This window comes from Atractosteus spatula, chromosome 18 (genome assembly GCF_055471065.1).
Source record: "Atractosteus spatula isolate fAtrSpa1 chromosome 18, fAtrSpa1.hap1, whole genome shotgun sequence".
NCBI lineage: Eukaryota > Metazoa > Chordata > Actinopteri > Semionotiformes > Lepisosteidae > Atractosteus > Atractosteus spatula.
In genome coordinates, this window is record NC_142723.1 from 270,888 (window position 1) to 294,034 (window position 23,147).

At 53.1% G+C, this 23,147-nt stretch overlaps 2 protein-coding genes across 9 annotated transcripts in view; both read left to right on the forward strand.

Annotated features, from left to right (window-relative positions):
* The window catches only part of LOC148818260 (TOM1-like protein 2), a 32,406-nt gene extending 27,858 nt beyond the window's left edge, over nucleotides 1-4,548 (forward strand). For all 4 annotated transcript variants that reach the window (XM_088936406.1, XM_088936409.1, XM_088936405.1 and 1 more), the window contains one exon: nucleotides 179-4,548. In XM_088936406.1, the coding sequence (XP_088792532.1) occupies nucleotides 179-333 (155 nt within the window). In that variant the 3' untranslated portion in view covers nucleotides 334-4,548. The remainder of the gene's footprint in view (nucleotides 1-178) is intronic.
* Nucleotides 4,549-7,212: 2,664 nt separating this feature from the next.
* On the forward strand, nucleotides 7,213-21,598 carry srebf1 (sterol regulatory element binding transcription factor 1). Of its 5 annotated transcripts, none has more exons than XM_088936306.1 (19): nucleotides 7,213-7,570; nucleotides 10,103-10,624; nucleotides 11,777-11,952; nucleotides 12,151-12,300; nucleotides 12,602-12,820; nucleotides 13,242-13,356; nucleotides 13,525-13,709; nucleotides 14,141-14,345; nucleotides 14,633-14,814; nucleotides 15,776-16,037; nucleotides 16,598-16,764; nucleotides 17,147-17,315; nucleotides 17,414-17,522; nucleotides 17,601-17,710; nucleotides 17,801-17,933; nucleotides 18,069-18,234; nucleotides 18,614-18,790; nucleotides 18,892-19,003; nucleotides 19,337-21,598. In XM_088936306.1, the coding sequence occupies exons 1-19, from the start codon at nucleotides 7,465-7,467 to the stop codon at nucleotides 19,555-19,557; spliced, it is 3,486 nt and encodes a 1,161-aa protein (XP_088792432.1). In that variant the 5' UTR covers nucleotides 7,213-7,464; the 3' UTR covers nucleotides 19,558-21,598. The 5 variants fall into 5 exon arrangements, with proteins under 5 accessions (XP_088792432.1, XP_088792430.1, XP_088792429.1 ...); XM_088936303.1 differs by having other exon boundaries at nucleotides 7,233-7,570; nucleotides 12,485-12,820; XM_088936305.1 differs by lacking the exon at nucleotides 7,213-7,570 and adding an exon at nucleotides 8,283-8,614 and having other exon boundaries at nucleotides 12,485-12,820.
* Nucleotides 21,599-23,147: the final 1,549 nt, after the last annotated feature.

The window sequence follows — 23,147 nt, forward strand, 5'->3', positions numbered from 1 at the left end:
TTTTTAAATGGTGGTCTGTCCTGTTGATTTTTATTTACACTTCGTACCAGTTTTCTATTTTTATGTTAGCATATTACAAATGCATGCTACAAAAGGAAGTTAGAAATCTAAAGATATGTTTGTCATTCTTTAGGGAATGGACAGTGGCTTGACTTTGCTCTCTTTTATTCACCTTCAGAGTTTGACAAGTTTTTAGAGGAGAGGGCCAAAGCAGCCGAGATGATTCCCAACCTGCCGTCGCCCCCTAGTGGTGACCCCGTTGCCCCCGCCACTGCACCCAGCGGCAGTCGGAAGAAAGCCGAGCGGTCAGAGGATGCCCTCTTCGCCTTGTAGATACTGTCTGCTAGTAACCGCCAGCCATGACACCTCACCAACCCACCCCTCTGCTCACTCTCCTGTGGCCCCATTTGCAAGCAGAGCTCTGATGGACAGAACCAGCCCCCTTCCCACAGTGCCACTGCTGTGACACCCCGTGACCTCTCCTGTCCAGGACGCTGTCATCTCCCCATCTCCCCTCTGCCTGTTCTTGAACCTGCAGCGCTGCCAGGCCAGGCTCTTATCAGGTTTCCTTGCTAACCAGAAAGCAGTAACACTGTCCCAGGCGGATGATGAGATGATCCCTTCATCGCTACCCGTTAGCTACTCCATCTGTCCCACTTGATCCAACAGTTTAAACTGACAAATTTGCAGCTGTCTTTCGCATTTCAGAAAAGAAAAATAGAACTGCAGAACCTGTCTTAATTTTTCTTGTTGTGCCTGTTGTCTGAATCGGGCCTCAGAGCAGTCCTGGGGAGAGAGACCGAGGGATGTTCAGGTGTCTTTCCTCCTTCAGAATCCCTCAGTGAAAGATAACACCTGGCCAGTGTGTTTTCCAAAAATTAAAGGCATGAGGGCGGGTAGATTAGGCACCTGCAGTGATTGCTTCTGTGAGTTTTTTTAATGTTAGTTGCACCTAATTCCTTGACCTTTTTTTTCAGTCTGAGTGAATTAGCCCCTAAAGAGGCTAATTCATAATTATTATTGTGCTGTTATTATTTACATATGGAGACTTACCCCATGTTGAAGATTTTCTAAGGTGATTCTGCTTTTGGTTTTGGTACAGTGTAGCCAGTGTATGTTTCCGTTAATTACTTTTCGAGTTTTTTTCCCTTCGTGTCTAAGACTGTATTGAGCAGGGCAGCTCTACAAAGAGAATGTGTGTCTGGAGGGTTTTATCCAGTGTCCTTCATATACAGCCTCCCTGTCTGTTCTTGCACGGTGGAGACGGGCCGTGTTATTTCCAAGACACTGATTTGCTGTTATATGAATAAAACATATAACATATAACATATAACAGATTAATATAACAGTTTATCTGTGCACTACAAACCCCACTGATGTGCAGCAGTGGAACCTTAAGGTTATAGAGAGCGGCTGTTACACAATCTTTCTTTCCCTTAAAGTGCTCTGCTTGTTTGCAGCTGACTCCCCCACCCCCTCAGCAGTCCCACGGCCAGCGTGCTCTCACAGCTGTGTCTGATGTTGCTCATGGCAACGCAGGACTTTTCCCCAGCCAGGATTTTAAAAGGGAATGCAAAGCCGGTAGAGTGACCTTCGAATTCTCAGAACATGATTCTTGTTGTTATTTTTTCCTGTAAGGCGTATGAGGTCTTTCCTCGCTTCGTGTATATTTGTAAATACTGTAACTGTATTAGTAAATTCAGCTAACTGGAATGTACTTTGATCAGCATTTAACCCACAGCAAAAGCAGTTTGAGAAAAGCCATGGTACACAGGGCACCTACATCTCCAGCCTCAACATTTTAAATGCACTCTTAAATATTTAGCACAAGATTTGTTTTCACAGAGAAAAATAATCCTGAAGAGGAGCCAGGGCAGTTTCCTTTGTTTGACAACAGTTGTGTCAAAGCATCAGATATTTTATCTAATTGAGTTTGAAAGGGGTTTATGATATATTAGGGTCTGGCCTATTCCCATCAAATAGTCTTGTGGGATTTCTCGGTGTGAATTTTAAAAGGGACATAAATGTGATTAATTATTTTTAAAAGAAAAATATTTTCCCTGTTTTGAAGCCTGTCAGTTGGCAGTATTTCAGTAGTCGTAGATTAGATTACACAACTACCATCTGTAATTGTTTCTGGACTCTTGACCTGCTATTTTTAAAGGTTTTGTGCAAAGTGGATTCATGTCAATGGAAAGGACAAACCAGCCTGAGATGCTTTTAGATGGGAAAGCCAGGGATATGTAAGCAGAGGCTTGGAGCGTGGTTTCTACACCAGGGTGAAGCAGAGAAGTTACAGATTAACCATTCTGCAGAAGATTTAACAAAAAGTTTCAAACGAGAGTATCTTTCTGTGCAGGACTGTGAAACCTAGGAAATGGGCAATAAGTGATAATGATGAGCTTTGCCCTTCACTTCCTGAAAGCACACTTGCATCACTACTGTGTCGACCGTCCCTGCTGTACTGTCTTCACTGAGTCAGAGTGCATTCTGACCTTTCACCTAGACTCAGTCCTTATGGAATATGTGGATTTACAAAGTATGGATATACTGTACCAGAGCTGGGAAATACTGATTAGATAACAGACTGATATTGTGCCGATGTACTTGGAAACCTTAAGAAATAGCATTAAAGCAGTGTGCTCTACTGTAGATGTTTAACCACAGAGTTAGATCTATTTGAGCAAGAAATAAGAGAAGATGCTAAAATAGATGTGCATTCCAGCTGTTTATTAACGTGTGTTAATTGTAACAGAACTATTAAATTGGATAGTGGAAGATAAGCTATTGATGTACTGTATACATTTTCATATAAGAGAACACTGCAAAGCTGTCTTAGTTGGTGGTGTCACCAGTGTTTCTTGAATTGTGTTATAAATGACGTCTTTGAGGGAAAAAAATTAAAAGTACTGAACAAAATGCCCTGTGTGTCCCAATTTCGAAACCTCCTCAGATGTAGTCCCACAGTAACACATGGGTCTATCAGTGTATGAAAAGTAAAATATGTATTTTAGGAGAGGTATCTGAGTTTTGTGGTTCTAAGAGAAGAATGCTTTAATAGAGAAATTGTACATCAAGCTAAAAGCCTTAGAACTCAAAAAGCGGGCCCTACAGATCAGGTGGTAAAAAGGCAACAAGATGAAAATGTCATTAAGCCATGATTTGAGGTGGGCTGTGGGTTTAGTGTAGATAACCATTACAGCTGTGCTAAACATAGCGAACAGTCTGTCTTTTTCACAGCATTGTGGGCCATAACTCTTCAGTCATGGTATTGAAGAACAGGCGTTTTGCCATCGTGACTGTGGCTACTGTGGAGATGCAGCAGTAGAGCCACATGTAGCATGTAGGCTTGTAGCATTTGTAATAAATGAAAATCTGAAGCAGGAAAGAAATTAATTCCTGGGCTGTTCATTCTTTTCCAACATGCTTCTTAACTTTGCAGACATGAATTTCTTGTACAGTGTATTGTAAATGCATTTTTGCTGAGATAAAAGATATAACACTATCAAAAAAGTTCCTAATTTTAACTTTTATTCTAGAGAGCTCTATAAAAATCATTCTGGTTGCTTGCAGCTGAGACATTTATCTTTATATCTGTAATCACTTAGAACATTAGAAAATCTTTTAATAAGATTAATTTATTGTTTTTAATATTCTTTGCAAGTATCAGCATTAGGGAAAATGTTTTACAAGATTAAAAAGAAAGAAATGAAAGGTTCCTGTATTTGTGTTAAATGTGTATAACTCTTCATTTTTGTGTGCACTAGCTGGGTCGCACTCTACCACAAAGTTTATTGGATCTAATTTTGTTTTGTTTTTTTTAATTTGAAGAAAGTAATGTACCTTAGCTTTTAACCTTGCTACAGAGTTGAGGAGCTGTGATATCTACAAGACTAAACTGACATATAGAAGTGTAACTGCTTATTTCCTTTTATTTGAGCCTTGTGGTCTGTGCTACACAGTTTGAGCCTGGAGAGTGCGCTGATTTTCTGAGAAACTTCAAATCACTTTGGTTCTCCTTAAAATGTAATATCTGACATCTCTGGGCGTATTTTTGTCTGTCCGTTTTTTAACAGAATTCATAATTTGCTGGTAAATGTATGTGTTGCAGAGTTAACCAGTGGTGTTAAAAAGAGAAACTGCACAAGATTCTTGGGAGTTACGTACGTTTTGAGAAATTGATACACATCTTTGCAAATACAGTATGTCTTTTGACACTGATTTTGTTTAATGCACCTAATGATGTTCTGTGTAACTGAAAACAATTCTGTACCTGATGTCAGGGGGTAGAATCTTGGAAGTGAAAGTGTCTGGATGAAGGTCTTGACTCACCTGAAGGTGTCAGGTGCATTCTGGAAGCTGCTCTGCCTGCTTCCTGAGTTCTGCACCCGAGCTTACCCTTAGGGCAGCAGGGACCCAGAGAGAACAGTCTTGTCATGTGTGTGTAATGGCCTGTCCTTACTGCTGCTGTTACCGAAGTTTTGCGCTGTGCTGTACGAACTCTTGCATGTGTTAAACTCCAATAAAACACTACCAGTGTGATCTGTACATTCCGGTCTCTGTTGTTCTTGCTTGGAAATACTGTACCTGTGTAAGTGTAGGCTGGTGTTCCAATTACTGCGTAACCTGAAGAACACATTTCCTATCACAGTTCTAGGAATCTGAAACCTTAAAATAACTGCGAACCCATAAAATAGTGCCAATTAAATTTTAAATGTAAACTTTTATGTAAAACATCACAACTGACATTATATTGTACAGTAGAATTAGTACTTGAACAACCACAGCAAAATGTTTCAGCTTTAATTTGTGTTGAAATAGCTTAAATATTTATTAGGAATAAAGAACAGAAGGATTACTGAAAAACTTAGAAACTAAGAATGCAAACTGATCCTGGCCTTAATATTGGCTGACTATTACATAGCTGCTTAGGTAGGAAGCTTAAACCCTTGTAAGCTAACTTGGGTGAAGGAAGATATTTTTTTACATCATTTTAAAACTTAGTTTTAATGAATCTTTGGAAAATGAGCCACTGAACCCTTGCAGAATTGCCAAATGTCCCTCTGAAAAAAACTTACATCTCAACCCAAATAAAGACGTCAGTGTGATCCCTGTAAAGCTAATTCCATTGCTGTTCCTGCTCTGATGAACTTGGTCAACACCAGGTAATAAAGCTTTGCTCCGTTAGGAAGAGAAGGACATTTCTCAAGGGTGGTCAGCATCGCTGCCTCACAGCTCTGGGCCCCCGGGTTCAATTCCAGACCCAAGGTGCTGTCTGTGTGGAGTCTGCACGTTCTCCCTGTGTTTGCATGAGTTTCCTCTTGCAGTCCAAACACATGCTGGCAGGTTGATTGGCTTGTGGGAAAGCTGGCGCTGGTGTGTGTGTGCCTGGCAATGGACAGGCGTGTATCCAGCTGTTTTCCTAATTTAGACAATTAAGGCATTTTAATGAAGATGAACACATTCATTTCAATGAAGAACGATGTTTTAATGTTTTACCATCTCTGTGTTCCTGTTTTGTAATTAATGATTATTGTAACTACCAAGCTGACCTATCTGGCAGTTAGTGGCCCTGTGCATAAACACGGTTAGTTCAGCTGGGACATGATTTCACTCTATCACCTCCTCCGGTCTGTTATTTCAGCTCAAATCTGCACCTCTGGTCACTTCACGAGACTCCCACAAGCATTTCTCCAAACAACAAACAACAACTCATTTAGAGCTGCCCTCCTTGTATTGAAGTTAAAAGTCTCCATACTCACTAAGACAAACGGCAAATATTTTTCTTTTGCAAACGATCTGTGCTGGGGAGGCCTTCCCTAGCGGGTGTTAAACCTCCTGTGCTAAAAGTTACCCCCCGGACAAACTGGAAAACGAGCTGCGCCCGTCCAGCAAGGATTACGTGATGTAATCGCAGAGCCACAGCTGTGACGTCAGATCACCCCACACTGTGCGCCGCTTTTCATTGGTCGGGGCCGCTGGTTCTACAGGCGGGGCCGCCTCTGCGACTCCAACAAACTTGACTGCGCGCAGTCCCGCCTGCGGCCGCTCCCCATTGGCTGGCGGGGACACGCCCACAGGGGCTCGCCTGCGCGGCTGCTTGTGTGTCCGGGAGGCTGCCGCGCTCACGGCCTGTCCAGGATGCGGTTTAGGTTTCGCATGAAATATCACCTGTCAACGTGGAAGTTGAGTCCATAGTTCTTAGTACACTCTGGTACCGTGCTGCGCTGCGACTGCCTGACCTGAGCAAATGAAGACTTTTATCACTGATCGTGAGCGAACAGATATTGTTTTTTGTAGTTAGATTTTAAAGGTACACAAACATAGCAGGGGTTTGATAAAAGGTTTATACAATATATAATAATATTTGTAATTAAATTAATGTTATTGCTGATTAAGAATAGCTGTTGCCACAAGGCATGCCAGATTAAAAATCCACTTCTATACAAGTCAGAGGCCCTGCCCCACATGGCAGCCTGGTGCCAAGCTCAAGAACAGACAGGCACTGCTGTTGGGCCCTGGGGCAGAGCTGGTTGTCACACGTGTATTTGGCCAACAGTCACCGAACTGAGCTGCTGATGCAGGAGGCTCATTCCTGACTAAACCCCACAGGCACTGCAGTGTGGTCCAGCACACAGACCCTGCTTGGTGACACCCACTCTGTTCCTGCAACCGGTCTCTCACGCCGCTCCTGCCCTGAGCTCACCACAGTAATCAATGACCCCCCCCCTGCAGCACGGCGCCGGGCCGCCCAGTCCCCTCTGAGCCTCAGGGTCCCGGACGAGCGGGCCGAGTGTGAGGAGAGGGGAGCCCAGCCCACACACCTGCACTCCCAGCTGCAGCACGGGGAGCGGCTGCGGGCGGTATGAGGAGGGGTAGCTGCAGGTGAGAGAGGTCTGAGGGCGTCTGTAAAAGCAGAAAAACTATGAAAAGGCAGAAAGCAGAATAAAATGAGGTACCAGACATGTAAAGAAATGTTCCCAGTTATTATGCATGAATTTTGCTTCCAGCTTTATAGGAGGCTGGACCGGTGAGAAGAGATACAGCTGTTTTTCGGGGGGGGGGGTGCCAGGTGAGAAACACACCCCCCTCTCCTGGCCAGACCGCACATGGCCGCTGCTCTGCCGCTGATTGGCCGGGAGCGCCGTCAGTCCGCGGTCGTCACGGAGCTGCGGGGCGGTGCGTCTGGGGCTTCCCAGCCAGCAGGCTAGTGTGTCGCTCCGCTCAGTGTTTGGACAAGTTTACCGTGAGCGCTCAGCATGGAGGAGCAGGAGAGCAGCGAGTAGACAGACGCATCAGTCACAAAGTTTGATTTCACTTTTTACTGCCGTCTCTGGGGGGCTCCCCCCCCCCCTCCAGACGGGACTTTTCTGTGTCGCTTTTTTATGTTGTATTTTAATGGAAACTTCCACGTGATAACTCGAGATAACTGCGAATACACTTGTTAAAAAGAAACAACCGAAAATGAACGGCCTGTCCTTTGACGACCCGTCGCTGGACCACCTGGACCCCAGCCTGTCTCTTCATGAGCCCAGTGAGATCGACACCGCGCTGCTCAGCGACATCGACGGTAAGCCCGCAGGCGTGCGGACCCGACCGGACCCGACCGGACCCCGGCTGCAGCCTCGCAGGACTGTCAGTGTCAGGACTGCTGCTCGGGCACCGCGCCTGTCCTGTCGGTGCAGCTGGCAGTGGGGGTCGGCAGAGGCATGTCCCCCTGCGCGCACAGCAGCCCAGAGACTTTCGGACAGACGTTATTGGGGTATATCAGTGCGGGGGTCCGGAGCAGGGCTGCTCTCTGCTCTCGAGCGCCCCGCCCCCCCGGCTGCTGCGCGTGGCGTCACGCGGGGTTACTCTCGTGCATTCCCCCGCCCGGAGTTCACCCGCGTGTTTCTCTCACCCAGGGCCGGGGGAGACACTGAACGGTTTGCACCCCTTTCATTCCAAAGCCCCGGTCTCCCGGGGGGTGCACGCTGGGGGGCTTCCTGCAGGGGCCGGTCTTCGTGCCTGCAGGGAGGAACCTGTCCGGTGATCATGCTCCCGCGGTGTTCAGGAGACCGCATTTCTCAAATTATTCGTTCTCGGTCACGCTGTCGCGTTACAGGTCGATTATTCTTATTCTCCCCCTGGTGACGCGACTCGCGTGGGAGAAGCTGTTTCGTCGCCGTGTTTCTGTCGGAGGGTGTGCGTGACCGCGAGTAACCCCGCCGCCTGAGCAGCCGCAGACGCTGCCCGATAGTAACCCCGGCCGTTCACCCTGCAGCCCGGGACGCCGTGGGCTCAGACACGCTGGCTCTCTCGCCGTGTCCCGGGGGCAGGCCCGCATTGCCAGGCGCCCAGCCCGCGTCCCATTGGCTGCGAGCGATCACCTCATACCAAAACACGGGCTCGCAGCGCCCGGCCCCCCGCAGGCGTGAGGGAGGCGTGTCCGACGGGAGCTGTTCCTCTGACTCTGTGGGCTTGACGGCCCGGGCCGTGCAGGGAGGAAGTTCATCTCCCTCTGGACTCGGGGGTGCGCGCAGCTCTTGAGAGGAGTTTGTGATTTCGCCTCAGAGGCCCGCAGCTGAGCAGACAGCTTTCACACTGGCTGGCAGTATGGACTGCACTTTAGAAGGTAAATGTTAATGACTGTTCCTGTGGCTCTCTGTCTGTTTCCAGCGCACCTGTGTGCTGTCTCTTGCTGGAATGACCGTGCTGCTGGAATAAGCTTGTTCTTGGAAAGCCTCTGTGTGGACAGACGTATGTGATCGTCCTTCACACCAGCAATACTGGCTGAGAGACGGTGCTGTATCATGGACAGCACCAACATGTTTGCTGAGCTTGGAAACTGCAGTGAACCCGCAGTTGTACACAAGACTCCCACTCCATAGCTGTTGTGATCCGTTTCGTGGTTTTCCAGCTGCAGGGTCAGGTATAACCTGATCGGAGGTGTGCTGGGCCTTTCAGAGTGTAGTTCCAGCGGGGAGCTGCTTCAGCATGCGCAGGCTGCAAAGGAACAGGTAAAGGTTTATTCCAGGCTGAGAGAACAGAACAGAAACACAACGTTTCGGCTGTGAAGACTTCTTCAGGCGTGTGGCTCCACAGCCGAAACGTTGTGTCTCTTTTCCTTTCAGTGTGGAATAAACCTTTACCTGTTCCTTTCAGGGGGTATTTGCTGAAGTGACAACTGGCAGCCTCCCTGTTCCTGATGACGTGCGGCACATAAGAAGCCGAAGTCTCTGGGCTGCTGTGCTGCGGGAGGTTTCTGTCGTGAGGCTCACTGGCTGTCTGCTGTTCCTGCTTATGCTAGAACACTGTTCGGGTACTTTTTGGAGCTGAATACTGCCTGAAGCACTTCTGTGTTTGTAAATAAGAGCTGCGGTTCTTGCTGTACGTATTCGGTACTTGAATTAGCTCAGGCAGGGGTCTCCTGCCCTGATCCTGGGCTCTAGCAGTTGCCCTAAATCACCTGTTTCCTAAAGGTCAGCGACACTAGGAGAGCCATCGATCCGATAAGCAGAGTGCTCTGTGATGTTTGATGCAGAGGATGTTGAAATTCCTGAACGAATCACCTGCTCAGTGAAGTGAAGCTGATCTTGCCAGTGGCGGGTCAGACCTGGGTGGACCAGGCCGGCGCCGGAGGTGTGGAGGAGGCGAGAGAGACTCCTGTCTGCAGGGTGGCACTGGGCCCCTGCTGTCCGGGCTGGTGTTGCACCACTCGTTAACCGTTCAGACTAAACTCGCAGCTAATCAGATTAGTAATTAGCGCAGTCGCCCTGTGAAAGTGGCGCCATCGCGTGCATCACGGTGACCAGACTGGCCGCCGGGCTCTGCCTTAACGAGCTCCGTTATCACCCCTGTAGCTCGTTAGTGGTGTTGTAAAGACACCCAGGGTGCACAGTTAAAAGGTTCCAGTGCCATTAAAATAGCCAGCTTCAGATTGGAGAGTAAGATTTAAAAAAAAAAATCCCACAATATGAAATTGTTCCTCTGATGTGGAGTTGAGAGGAGCTTGTCTGGAGGCAGGGGGTCCGACGGACTGCCAATGTTTCGCGTTCTGATCGATCGATTTGCTCCTGCTCTGTCAGCCGGTGGCGCTGACCTCTGACCTCTCTCTTTGCAGACATGCTGCAGCTCATCAACAGCCAGGACATGGAGTTCCCCGGCCTGTTCGACCATCCCCCTTTCGGCACGGGGGGTCCCCTGCAGGACGCCCCTGTCCTCCCCCACTCCGCCCCCTCCTCCTCTCCTCCTCCTTCCTCCTCCTCCTCGTCCTCTCTGCTGGGCCCGGGCAGCACCCCGCACCTGGACGCCCTGCTGGGACCTCCCACCAAGCAGCCCCCCCCTCCTGCAGCAAAACCGTACCCGCCCCCGTCCCAGCAGCCTCAGCTGGCCGTCCCCTTCGCCCGGAGCAGTCTTCCTGCCCCGCCAGCGCCCCCTCCTGCGCCGCTGCAGGACAGCAAGCCCCCCACCCCGCAGCCCTCGCCCCCCCCAAAACAGCAGCAGCAGCAGCCTCTACAACCCCAGACCCAGGCAGCGGCGCCCCCTCCGTCCGCCGTGAGGACCCCGAGTTTCGGCTCCAGCCAGCCGGCGCTCTTCAGCACGCCACCCGCCACAGGCTACCAGAGTCCGGCGGGGTACGCAGGTACGTCACCTCCCTCGTGGCCCGGGGTGCTGTGGGGTGGGGTGGGGGGTCATTCAGAATGGTCCACGCGCGCCGCATGCTGCCCAGCTCCGAGGAGGGAGACGGCACTGCACTAAAAGACAGCTGTTTGGTTTGATTTCGGCTGTGAAAAATGTCAGGGCTCTTCAGAAAGAGGGTCAGTAAGGTGCTCACCGGTGAGGCCTTCCCCTCTGATCTGCTGTCTTGCCAGTCTTTCTGCATCAGCCTCTTGCTCAGAAACCCCCAGATTCAGGACTGACCCTGGAGTAGCAGAGCCATGTGCTGGTGTTGGTGGTGAGGTCCTGACCAGGGTGTGGGCGCCTGGGTCACCCCTGTAGAGCAGCATCCCCCACTAGGACTTCTCTCTGATTCTTCAACTACCGTTTGCACCATTCTTCAAACAGGGCTTCGGTGCTGAACTGTTTTCAGAGGATGAAGTGGCTGTAAATACTCTTTGTTCAGGATCTCGGCTGTTGAAGCGAAAGTTATCTGTCACTAAGTTCCTCTTTGCCCTGACCTGCCGGACCCTTGAGCTTCAGAAGCTCCGTTGAAGCCCTTGAGAAAAATAACAAGGACTTGAACGAAAATGAACGCAGACAAGAAAACCTGCCTGGTTATCCTGGGTCAAAGTGAATTCTGTGAAGACCCGATAAGGAGCTGTCTAGACAGCGTGTGTTGAGTAACACACTGTTGCGTTCGGCTCGTTGTGTAATCGCTGTGCAACACGAGAGGGAGGGATGAGAGCCGCACAGTTCATGCCCTTTGTTGACTGTGTCGGTAACTCAGTGCTCAGTATCTCACTATCTGCTGAGCACTGAGGAGATAAGCAGCCTGGAAGTCTCGTGAACACCTCTGGCAGCTGTGAGATTTATTGTCGGGCAAATTATTTTTCCAGCTCCGTTTGGTCCAAGAATCTGATGCACAGCGGAGGTACGTCTTGCTGAACGTTGGGTTTTTTTTGGTCAGTTGACTTTAAAATACGTTTTTTTTTGGAGGAAATGATGTCCGGTTTCTGAGATGTAATCCTATGTCGTTTTTGGCGCGGTTCGGACTTGTTGCGATCGCCAGTTGGGTGCTGTTGTGTGCAGGTCCGGCGGCGCCCCCTAGCTGTAACCTGCTGTCTTTACTCTGCAGCCGGGCCGCAGGCGTGCTCCACCCAGCCCAGCCTCCCCGCCTCCCCCCAGCAGATCCAGCCAATGGCCATCCAGACTCAGGTCCAGAGCCTGCCTGCTCCGCAGCTATTGGCCGCCACCGCGAGCCCGCCCACGCAGACCATCTCCCACCAGGTGCACCAGGTCCCGGTCAGCACGGTGCGTGTCTCTGGGTCTCGGAGTGTCCTACCTGCCTGCACAGGGGGAAGTGGCAAGACTTTCTGTTTCCCATCCTGGGCTGATAGGGTGATGGTGATCTGGGTAGGGGGGCCCTCTGTGGGTGAGAGGGGTGCAGGTTAGGTCAGACCTGTTCTCAGGGCCCAGCTGGTCCGATCATGTCTCGCTCTTCGTCCCCAGGTCCTGCTGCAGCCCCAGTTCATCAAGGCGGACTCTCTGCTGCTGACGGCCCTGAAGCCGGACGCTGGCTCGGTGGTCACAGCAGTGAAGACCCCCTGCATGACCACTCTGGCCAGCTCCACCACGCCTGTGCAGACCACCTCCATACAGGTGAGCCCCCCCTCTTCCACTGCCACACAGGTGTCGCTGCACATGGAGTCGATTAAAGGCAGTGCTGTACCTGGTATTTATTTCCCTCTCTGAGAGCTGCATAAAAACCTCCTGTGTTTTCGTGTTCGTGTGGAGTCGTCTCAGGGCTTGTGTTAATTGTTCCTTCATTTCGCCGCTCCGGCAGTCGCTGGGTGAGGCTGTGAGCCCGTCTGTCCACCCCGGCGCTGGGTCAGCCAGCCCGTGCCCGCCGGCGGGCAGTCCAGCGTGCAGTGGCCTCACGCTCCGCCTCTCCCTCTGCCAGGCTCTGGTGAGCGGCGGCACCATCCTGACCACCGTGCCAGTGATGCTGGACACTGACAAGCTCCCCATCAACCGCATCGTGGCCAACGGCAAGCCCTGCGGCCTGCCCAACAAGGGCGAGAAGCGGACGGCGCACAACGCCATCGAGAAGCGCTACCGCTCCTCCATCAACGACAAGATCCTCGAGCTCAAGGACCTGGTGGCTGGAACGGAGGCCAAGGTGCGTGTTTCCTGGACAGGCTGGGGCTGGCGCTGCCCCCCTGCCCCCCTGGCCCCCGCCGCTCGGTCTCCTCCGGTTGGGTTGACGGCTTCGTTTTCCCTCGGGTGTCTGTTTCTCCGGGTGTGAAGCCGGGCTGCTGAGGAGCCCCACACCTTTATAACAGTGAGGAAAGGGGAAAGTCAGACACCCGGAGACGCAGTTCAATGAAATACGTTAGAAACAGGAAGGATGAGAAGTCAGGCGGCCAGGAACCCCTCTGGGGGCTGGGTCTTGACCTGGCAGGCGATATGAAATCCAGTCCTGGCCGAGAGTGAGACTCAGGGGTTACCATCTCTGTCAGAGTCCCGCGGCTTTGGGGGCGCAGCCTGTCGGGGGCGCCTCGGAGGGGCTGTGGCTCAGCGTGGCTTCGTCTGACTTGCAGCTCAACAAGTCGGCGGTGCTGAGGAAGGCCATCGACTACATCCGCTTCCTGCAGCAGTCCAACCAGAAGCTGAAGCAGGAGAACATGGCGCTGAAGATGGCGGCCCAGCAGAACAGTGAGTGCGGGTCTGGGGAGGAGGAGGAGGGGAGTTTGGGGGTTCGGGAGGGTGTGGGGAGCTAGGAGCGGCCGGAGTGGTTGATCCAGTGGGGCCGCGTCAGGCCTGTGGGAGGGTTGGTTTCCCCCGGCCAGCTCCTCTCCTGACTCCCTGCCTCCGCTCCCGCAGAGACGCTGAAGGACCTGGTGGCCGGGGTGCCGATGGAGGTGGACGGCGTGAACAGCGTGAAGGCCGAGGCTGTGGAGCTGCCCACCCCACCACCCTCCGACGCCGGCTCGCCCTCCCACAGCAGCCCCTTCTCCCAGTGCGCCAGTGACTCCGAGCCCGACAGCCCCATGTTCGAGGACAGCAAGGTACCCCCCCGCGGGCACACGCAGCTCCACGCTCGGTCTGTGCACAGTCGGGGTCACAGGAGAGGACACCTCTGTACAAGAGCCCCAGTAGAGTCCACAGGCTGCAGGCAAATAGAGGCCATCTAGCCAGTAATTAGTAGTTCCACGATCTCCTTCAGCCAGGGCTGGCTAGCTTGTTCCATACACCCACAACCCTTTGGGGAAAGAAGTACCTCATGTTCTCGGTTTCCAATACACTTCCACTTGTCCCCTGCTTTGTATTTCACTGTTTGTCCTGTAGACAAGATTACAATGGATCACTTCCTTCAGCTGTCAGGGTGGGACTGGTGACACAGCAGCGAAATGGAGGAGTGTTGTGTTTGTGTGTCTCGTTCTCCCCCTGTGGCTCTAACTGTGTTTTTGCTGCCCCCCCTCCCCTTCTCCCCCCCCAGGTGCCAGTCAAGCAGGAGCTGCCCTCTCCTGGCAGTGTGGGCATGCTGGACCGCTCTCGTCTGGCCCTGTGCGCCTTCACCTTCCTCTTCCTGTCCCTCAACCCGCTGGCGTCCCTGCTGGGCAGCACAGGCGGCGGCTCGAGCCCCTCGGACCACGCAGCCCCCTCCAGCCCCGGCCGCAGCGTGCTCAGCGTGGACAGCACAGGTGCCCCCCCGCCCTCGCCCTCGCTCTGGGCTTTAGAATAGCGCAGGGCCTCCAGCGCTCTGTGCCGGTTAAGCTGGTGACTTAAGGGAGTTCAGAAAGCCAGAGAAAGTTATAAAAACTGCGAAAGGCCAGCGCTTCCTAAAAATGATTTTTATTGTTTGCGAAACGTAGAACCGAAGCAAGCGAGGACTGTTTGTATGTGTGACAGTTAAACCGACGGGTCTCTTGCACAACGCCGGCGGGTCTGGCTGCCAGCTCTCTTTACCCCCGTGCTTCTGTCTCGGCAGAGCCCCCCGGCTGGCTGGACTGGCTGCTGCCCACTCTGTTCCTCTGGCTGCTCAACGGTGCTTTGGTGGCTGCGGTTCTGATCCGGCTGCTGGTGTACGGCGAGCCAGTGACCCGGCTGCACTCAGACTCCTCGGTGCTGTTCTGGAGACACCGGAAGCAGGCTGACCTGGACCTGGCTCGGGTGAGAGGAAGCACAACCGGACTTCACTCCTCTGGCTCGCTCGCGATCCGCACGCCCTGACCACAGCGGAACACGAAAGTCCAGTTCTGGACAGAACTGTCCAGTTTTCCCACAGAACTACAGCGTTGGGCCCTCCATCATTCACCCGGCCAGTGTACCTGTCACCGCTGCAAATAAGCACTTGAAATGCTCATGCATGAAGAATACAGAAGCTTGAGTTTAATTTAGCTCCCTTTGCAACTTTAAATTTGTCTTCTTGCTGCTTTAAGCTTCATCAGAGTGCACAGCCGTGGGCTCCGAGAGAAATGCCTTAAAGCCGAGAGCTTTCACATCTTTGCTGGTAGCCTCGCTTGTAAAGCCGGTGTTTGCTCTGTCATCCCTCTCGGAGTTATTTATTGCCCGGTTTTCTGTAGAGATTAAGGGGATCAGAGCGATCAATACTGTCTGGAGAGTCTGTTCAGGGCTACAGAAGGCTGCTGTGTGTTTGTGTTGGCGTGTTGGTTTGTGATTTTGCGGGTTTGCTCAGGCTGCGTGTGCTGTGTTCTTAATCTTGCTCACTCCCCCCGGGAGGAATCGCAGGGGTAGCGGCGGCGACCCCACAGTCCCGTTTCGAAGGGAATCGCGGTGAATCGGTCGTGCTTCTCCAGCAGCTGGGCGATTACAGACGGCGCCCTGGCCGAGGGGCTGGGAGCCAGCAAGGCGCCGAGTCTCGTCACGGCCCGAGAGCCCTGCTGCCCTCACTACCGCCGCAGGCCTCCCCTCTTCCTCACGAGAGGCGCGGTTCGTCAGCTGTGGGGCGCGCTGAGCCCACAGGCTGTTGCAGGGTCTGTGCTTGTGCTGCTTTTCCACGTGTGAAGTCAGTTGAAGTCGGGGGTCAGAGTGTGGTCTCATATGACTGGGCACTGACTGATATTGAGTCTTTCTCTCTCCCTCTCTCCGGTGGTTTTGCTCACCCCTGCAGGGCGATTTTGCTCAGGCCTCCCAGAACCTGTGGACTTGCCTGAAGGCGCTGGGCCGCCCCCTGCCCACCTCCCAGCTGGACCTGGCCTGCGCGGTGCTGTGGGCGCTGCTCCGGCTGTGCCTGCAGAGGCTGTGGGTGGGCCGCTGGCTGGCGGGGCGCGCAGGGGGCCTGCGCAGAGATCGCCCCCTGCAGGACGATGCCAAGAAGAGCAGCCGAGATGCAGCCCTCGTTTACCATCGCCTGCACCAGCTTCACATGACAGGTAGGGGGCACCAGGGGGTTACACAGTCGCCAATCCCAAAGGCGTGCAACACGCAGCGGTTCTCTGCTCACTGTGCTGAGTCTGCTGCCTAGCTTGCTGTTTCAGGGTAGTCTGTGCAAGCATGCAACCTGGCATATTGAACCTGTGGTTAATACAGAGGATAATCCAGTTAATCTTTTCCCACAGTTTAATTCTTATGTCATACCTCTTACATAATACTGTTCTGAGTGATTCTCTATAGTCATTTTAGCTTACCTTTCAAGTCTGCGGCTCTGCTCCTGGAGAGCCACTGAATCCCCTGATAATTCAAAGAAAACTGCTCTCAGTGACTTAATTGAACCAGTTATTGCCTTAATGAGTCAAGATCCACACTGCCTTGGTCCACCAATTGAACATACTGGTCTGAGGCACAGCAGGTCTGCAGTTCTGAGCCTGGTCTTAGCTGCTCGTTTGGGGAGCCTCCTCTTGCATTGCGGAAGGTGGGTGTTGCTGTGTGTCTGAGGGGACAGGGGTGGCCGGATCAGGGAGGAAGTAACTGTTCTCCTCTCCTCTGCGAACAGGCAAACTGGGGGGCAGCCAGCTGTCGGCTGTCCACATGGCCCTGAGCGCGGTCAACCTGGCTGAGTGCGCAGGGGACAACCTGTCCATCGCCACGCTGGCAGAGATCTATGTGTCCACAGCCCTGAGGGTCAAAGTCAGCCTTCCCCGAGCCCTGCACTTCAGCATGGTCAGTCCCCAGCACCGGGGTCGCTGGCGTGTGTGTGTGTGTCTAGGAGGATCACCAGGCCTGTCTGAGTTGGCCCTTGTTCCACATGCTGTAACTTTCTCTTTGTCATCCATGTGATCCGATCTGGCCCGAGCTCATTTGCTCTTTCCAGATTCTTACTCTGCAGTTTTGAAAAAGTTCTAACTGCCGCAGGGCTAAAACTCAGCATTCGTTACGGGTCCTAGATCGTGGACAGTAAAGACCTGAAGTGTGACATACAGTCACATACATACAGATGAGCACAAGAGCAGTGAAGGTGTAAGTGTTGCCTGCGTCAGGAAGCTGAGATGAGGAGCTGAGCGGGAGGCGTGTCCGTGTGACCCGTGTGGCCTGTGTTTCCCAGCGGGTGTTCCTGAGCAGCGCGCGGCAGCTGTGCCTGGCCCCCTGCGGCACCGTGCCCCCGGCCATGCAGTGGCTGTGTCACCCGCTGGGCCACCGCTTCTTCGTGGACGGAGACTGGTCGGTGCGCAGCTCCCCGCGGGAGAGCATCTACAGCCAGGCGGGGAACACAGGTGAGGGGTGAGGGGCTGAGGGGGCGCACGGGGCTGCTCAGCCGGGAGTGGGGCGCCTCCGGCTCGGCTGTGACAGCGCCTGTGCTCTTCTTCCGCAGTCGACCCTCTGGCTCAGGTGACCCAGGCGTTTCGGGAGCACCTGCTGGAGAAGGCACTGTACTGCGTGGCCCAGCCGCAGGGCGAGAAGGCGCTGGCGGCGGGCGAGGGGTGAGAGCGCCGGCCTTCGTCCGCCCGCCTTCGACCCGCAGCGCGCCTGCAGCTCTCACACTGTTCTTCTCCCCTCAGGGAGCACGCGGACGCTCTCGAGTACCTCCAGCTGCTGAACAGCTGTTCCGACGCGGCAGGCGCCACGACGCAGTCCTTCGCCATCGGCTCCAACATGGCGGCGCTGACCGGTGAGGCCCGGGGGCAGAGCGGGCGGCGGGTCTCGTCTCGCCTGCGGCCTGTCGCGCGTCCCTCACGCCGGCGATGCTGTCTCCCCCCAGGCTGTGACCCCCAGGCGAGGTGGTGGTCGGCGGTGGTGGTCGTGGTGGTGAACTGGCTGCAGGGCGACGACGTGGCGGCTGAGAGGCTGTACCCCGCCGTGGAGCACCTTCCCAAGAGCCTGCAGAGTGCCGAGTGAGAGCGAGACCTGCTTTGGGCTGAATAGGCTAATCAGAGGCTTCTTGTTAACGATCTGAGGTTCTGATTGTGTGTTGTCTGGACCTACAGCCCTTTGAGCCTAATGTCTGTCTGTCTATCCATTCACCGCAGGAGCCCCCTGCCCAGAGCAGCGCTGTGTGCTTTTAGAGCCGTCCGCGCCCAGCTGGCCAAACCCGAGAACTGCCAGATGACGTTAAGTCACTGTGAGAGAGCCAGCAGCCTCCTGAGGGACAGCCTGCACCTGGGACCCCACTGCCACAGCAGCAACATTGACAAGGTACTGGCGCAGGGGGGTCTTGTCTGTATCCACACAGCGCCCTGTCCCAGGTCTGTGAGGAAGCGCCGGCCAGCACTGTAGTGCATTGTAGTTGCATTGCATGTATCTGTGCTTCTGTGCAATGCGCCTGCGGTGCAATACAGAGCTGGTCCACACACACCAGTCCAGAGGGACGCGCCACGACTTCGGCTCCCAGCCCGGACACGGGGGCTGCTACAGGAGCTGCACCTGCCGAACTGTGAGAATCCGAAGTCTGTCGCAGGCTGGAGAGGGAAAATCATGTGAAGCACGTGCCTGTCTTTCCAGTCAGTGATCTCTGCTTGTACGCTCGGAGCAGCCCTAACCTGCCTCCCCCCCCCCTCTCTCCCTGCCTCTGCAGGCTGTCCAGCTGCTACTGTGTGACCTGCTCCTGGTGACGAGGACGCAGGTGTGGCAGCAGCAGAGGGGGGCCGCAGGGGGGGCCCTGCAGGCCACGCCCCCGGAGCTGCAGGGCTTCCAGCAGGACCTGAGCAGCTTGAGGAAGCTGGCACAGAGCTTCAGACCCGCCATGCGCAGGGTGAGGCGGGGCGAGGGCAGAGCTGGACTGGGAGGGGCAAACAGGGTTCAGGGGGAGACGGAGATGTTGCGGCCGGTTCCTGACGTGTCTCTCCTGTGCAGCTGTTCCTGCATGAGGCCACGGCCCGCCTGATGGCCGGCGCCAGCCCCACACGCACCCACCAGCTCCTGGACCGCAGCCTGCGGCGCCGGGCAACGCCGGGCAGCAGGACAGGTGAGCACAGGGCGCCGAGACCACACTCCTCCTCAGTGAGCCTCGCACACTGGCAAAGACCTCCAGCTAGTCCAGATCCAGCAGGGATTTAAACACCTCCTTTACTGTTTAATTACACCTTCACCGCATGTCCTGGTGTGGGCATTCTGACTGCGAGAGTGCCTGACCTGTGCCATTCAAACTGTACTGCAAGCGAGGTGACAGAGGTTCCCTGAGCCTGTGTTCAGTGCGGGTGCGAGTGCGTGTGCGTTTTTGCTCGTGATGGTTGCGTTGTTGCTGCTGCTGCTCCGTGCTGATTCCCAGTCGCTGACGGCCGTGTGTGTGTGTCCCCAGAGGAGTGCGAGACGCGGCCGGGACAGCGAGAGCAGGTGGAGGCGGTGATGCTGGCGTGCCGCTACCTGCCCCCCTCCTTCCTGTCGGCGCCAGGGCAGCGCGTGGGCATGCTGGCGGACGCCGCGCGCACGCTGGAGAAGCTGGGCGACAAGCGCACGCTGCACGACTGCCAGCAGATGATCATCAGGCTGGGCAGCGGCACCACTGTCACCTCCAGCTAGGGCCCAGCCGCACCGCGCTGGGGCCCGAAACAGCCCTGCTCCTCCCGCCGGCCTGCCCTCTTCTCAGCTCTACAGCCAGACAGGGGTTTGGGGGGGTTGCTGTTGTAAAATTATTTATTTTTTTTCCCCCTTTGAAGTTCAAAGCTGGTTTTCCCTTTGTGAGAGATCAGCTGCAGTGACAGCGTCCGGCCACTGTGTGGCGTGTGGAAGCCTCCCCAGCGCGCTACAAGGGCCAGGAGAGTGGCCAGTGTCCAGGGTCCGTGCAGACTGTCAGCCCCCCTTCCCCCCTTCATCAGCTGGCTTAGGGTAGGGCTGGAGGCAGTAAGAAAGTGATTTCTTCCCTCTCGCCCCCTTGCTAATCCGGGCCAGCTCTGCTTTGGTTGGTCAATGGGCACGGGTCCAGCGTCGCGCGAGCGAGTGTGGCTGTAGAGCAGCTGGCGATGCTGTACGTCCCTCGCAGAGCAGAGGCAGTCCTCTCGCACGCTGCTCGAGCTGTACAGGTCCCAGGGCTCTCCGAACCCAGCAAAACAAAAACAAAAAAAAAACAGAAGGATTTTTTTAAAGTAAACCTATTCCTTTTAATATCTTATTTTTTCAGATAGTTTGGTAAGTTTTCTCTGTGTACATATATATATATTTATAATTTTCTAAGAATATTTGGATGTTGCCGTTTTTATTTTGTAGACGATTCTTTCTGCTCGTCCTCTATTTATGAAAGGTTGGCTCTTGAGGCCGACAGGTGTTGTTTTCTGTGGTGCTGAGCAGCACACCTCCGCGGAGCGGCTCTGTGTCCGGACTGGCGGCTCCAGCTGTCCAGGAGGTCTCGAGAGCCTGTATTCCAGGGCACGCGCTGCATTGCAGGATTTTGCTGCAAACGGCACATTAATGATCTAATTGGCAATTAAGGGAATCGCAGCGGCGATAAAGGTGCTGGCTGTTTTTTTAACTACTGCAGTGTTCAGCAGATTGGAAGGACTGGGTGTTGAGTCGCTCTGCTGTTTCCAGTTGAACAGAGTCCCTCTCGGCTGCCGGGAGTCTTGTCTGTTAACAGAACGGCGCGAGGGCTGCCTGCAGGGGCTGTGATCCGGTTCCCGATCCCACACCGTGATCCAGGAGAAACACGGGTGAGAGGCCTGCCCGCAGGAGAGACTGGCAGCTCGCTGAGGCTTCCTCGTCAGTAGTGACGACGCCAGCTGGCGCAGAGCTGTGCCTGCGTTCCCTGCAGGGGAGGGGGGGAGGAGCAGTGCAGCCAGGCTGCTCTGCTGGTCCGGAGGGTCCCGGCCGCTGTGTGCTCCCAGTCTGTATCCGTGCTTCTGGAGTGTCAGCCCTGCCTGAACCTGCTGGCCACAGCTCGCCATCCCTCACAGAGCCCTGCTGTAGCCTGCAATCCTCATGTAGGGGTTCGGGTTTCATAAGACACAGAACATTTATAAGGTTATGGCCAATTAAAAGTCAGCATTTAGGAATTGTTGGGCACTAAAGCAACTTGGCCAGCATCGGATACATTTAGGTCACCCAGATGCTTTGCAAATTAATGGAATAAATCTTTATAAAAAAGCAAGCATTCTGTTTCAGGCATGTAGAAAATGCTGTTATTCATAATTCTTTCTCCTCTTCTACATGAGCAGTTTCTTGCATCTTCATTTAAAGAATCTCCAAGTTCAGATAGCTGAGGGCGAAACCTCTCCAGCATTTTAGTGTTACGTTCTTTATTGTCAAAGATGACAGGATGTTAAAGTGTTTTGTACCTTTATTAATGAAATAAAATGACTAGAACTGCAACAAGGAGCCTCATCTTGGTTCATAGAAATTTTTCTGACCATTATTTTTCATCCCTTTTTTCAGCACCCAGTTTTAAAACTACATGAAAAAGGCACTTTAGTTCTTTGTCAAATTAATCAGTCCTTAGCCAGAAATGTAATTTGTATTTTATAAAACTGGTAAATCATTTGTAATAATTGTTGATGCTATGAACTGATATTTGCTACCCCAGGCTTGTTGCTGTAATTATTATGTAAATTAAAAAGCAGTTGGTATTAAACACTGTTTATTAAAAGTGTCTTTTTTTTCCAGCACCTGAGAATTATTGGCCTTTTTCCTGCTTCTAAGAGGTAGTGAGTAGACTGTACTGATTAACACCTTGTGCTTCAAATGGCAACTTCATCCTGATGGCTCCCAAGGTGCAGCCAGACTGGAAACCACTTCACTCTCCTCTGATAACCAGCCAGTGGCAATTCTGCAAGAAGTCACATCGCAGGAGGTGAGGCAGAGAGCTGAGGAGTTATTGAGCCAGTTAAACTCGCTGGGGAAGTTGAGGTAGCCCATATTCAGATAGACTGAACTGAATTCAAGCCAGAACACCAAGGTCAGCAACGCTACTCTTGGAAAAGAGCAACATGTTTTCAGGACATGTGACATGACTCGCCATGTTGTTGTTACGGCCTGTGACTTCTGCTAGCAGCCTGCAGAGCCCAGCGATGACGAGACCCTGAGGCAGACAGCCTGTCAGGGGCCTCTGAGCCTCTCGACAGCGGAGCGCATAAACAGGCCTGCAGCAGTTCCCAGGGGGTGCCTCTCCTACTCCGTCCCGACCACTTTATTGATTACGTGTTTATCTACTCATTGTTTTTTTCTTCCCGGCAGTCTTAAAGCTGTCCGGGCAGATCACGCGCTCCCTGGTGACCTTTCCTTCGCTGGTGCCCTGCTGGGAGGCGTCCAGCTGGGTGAGCGGACAGGCGTCCTGCTGGGAGGGCGGACACGCGCGACAGCGCCCGGCTCCCCTGGGCTGCCTCTCGCTGCCCAGCAGCCCCCCAGGGGTAGGGTGCCATATGGTCCGCGGGACAGACACGCATGGGCAACCATGAGCGACAGAGGAGAGGGTGAGACGGGGGGCTCATGGGAAGGACACAGCAGGGAGAACAGGTCCAGCTGGAATCCGTCCAGAACGGGCCTGCAGCTGCGGGGTTTTCCAGATGTTCCAGATGTGCGCCGGATGCAGACTGACCCAGGGCATACAGCCCTCATAGGGCTGCAGAAAACCCTTAGAGGAACATGGGTTAAGATGTGGGTTATCTAGACTCTAGGAATTAAAAATGAAACAAATTCACGGACATATCCCTCCCTTCTCTCCTCTGGGCCTGAGATTAGAGGAATAAAGAAATTGAGCGACACACAGACTGATTTCTGACCAAGGAAGTAACATTCCAAAAATCCTTTTAATTCATTCTTTTAATAACATTTTAAAGGCAATAACATATTTATTTTATAGAAAATAAACATCTCTAAGAAATACTATACACAATTATTTAAGTACAGCACATCTTACAATTAAACATGGTCAAATACTTATATACACCATTAAATAATCATGAAAATGAGAAGAGCTGGGAGCGAGATTTGTAGGTTTGACCTTTCTGTTTTTTAATTCAATAGAGCCTCAGTTTGCTGCTTTGTAGTTTACCTAAATGAACTAAATGCACGATCAGAGAATGGGCTGGGCTAAAGCAGGGGTGGGCAGTCCTGGTCCTGTAGAGCCGGTCCAGGTTTTCATTCCAGCTCAGCTCTTGACAAGCTCAATCAGCTCATTAACC

Excerpts from the sequence above, each read along its gene's own strand:
- srebf1 (XM_088936303.1), top strand. The coding sequence starts at position 7,465 with ATGAACGGCCTGTCCTTTGACGACCCGTCGCTGGACCACCTGGACCCC. Across the intron at positions 16,038-16,597 it reads GCACCAGCTTCACATGACAG|GCAAACTGGGGGGCAGCCAG; the intron begins GTAGGGGGCACC and ends CTCTGCGAACAG. Across the intron at positions 17,316-17,413 it reads CAGCCAGGCGGGGAACACAG|TCGACCCTCTGGCTCAGGTG; the intron begins GTGAGGGGTGAG and ends CTTCTTCCGCAG.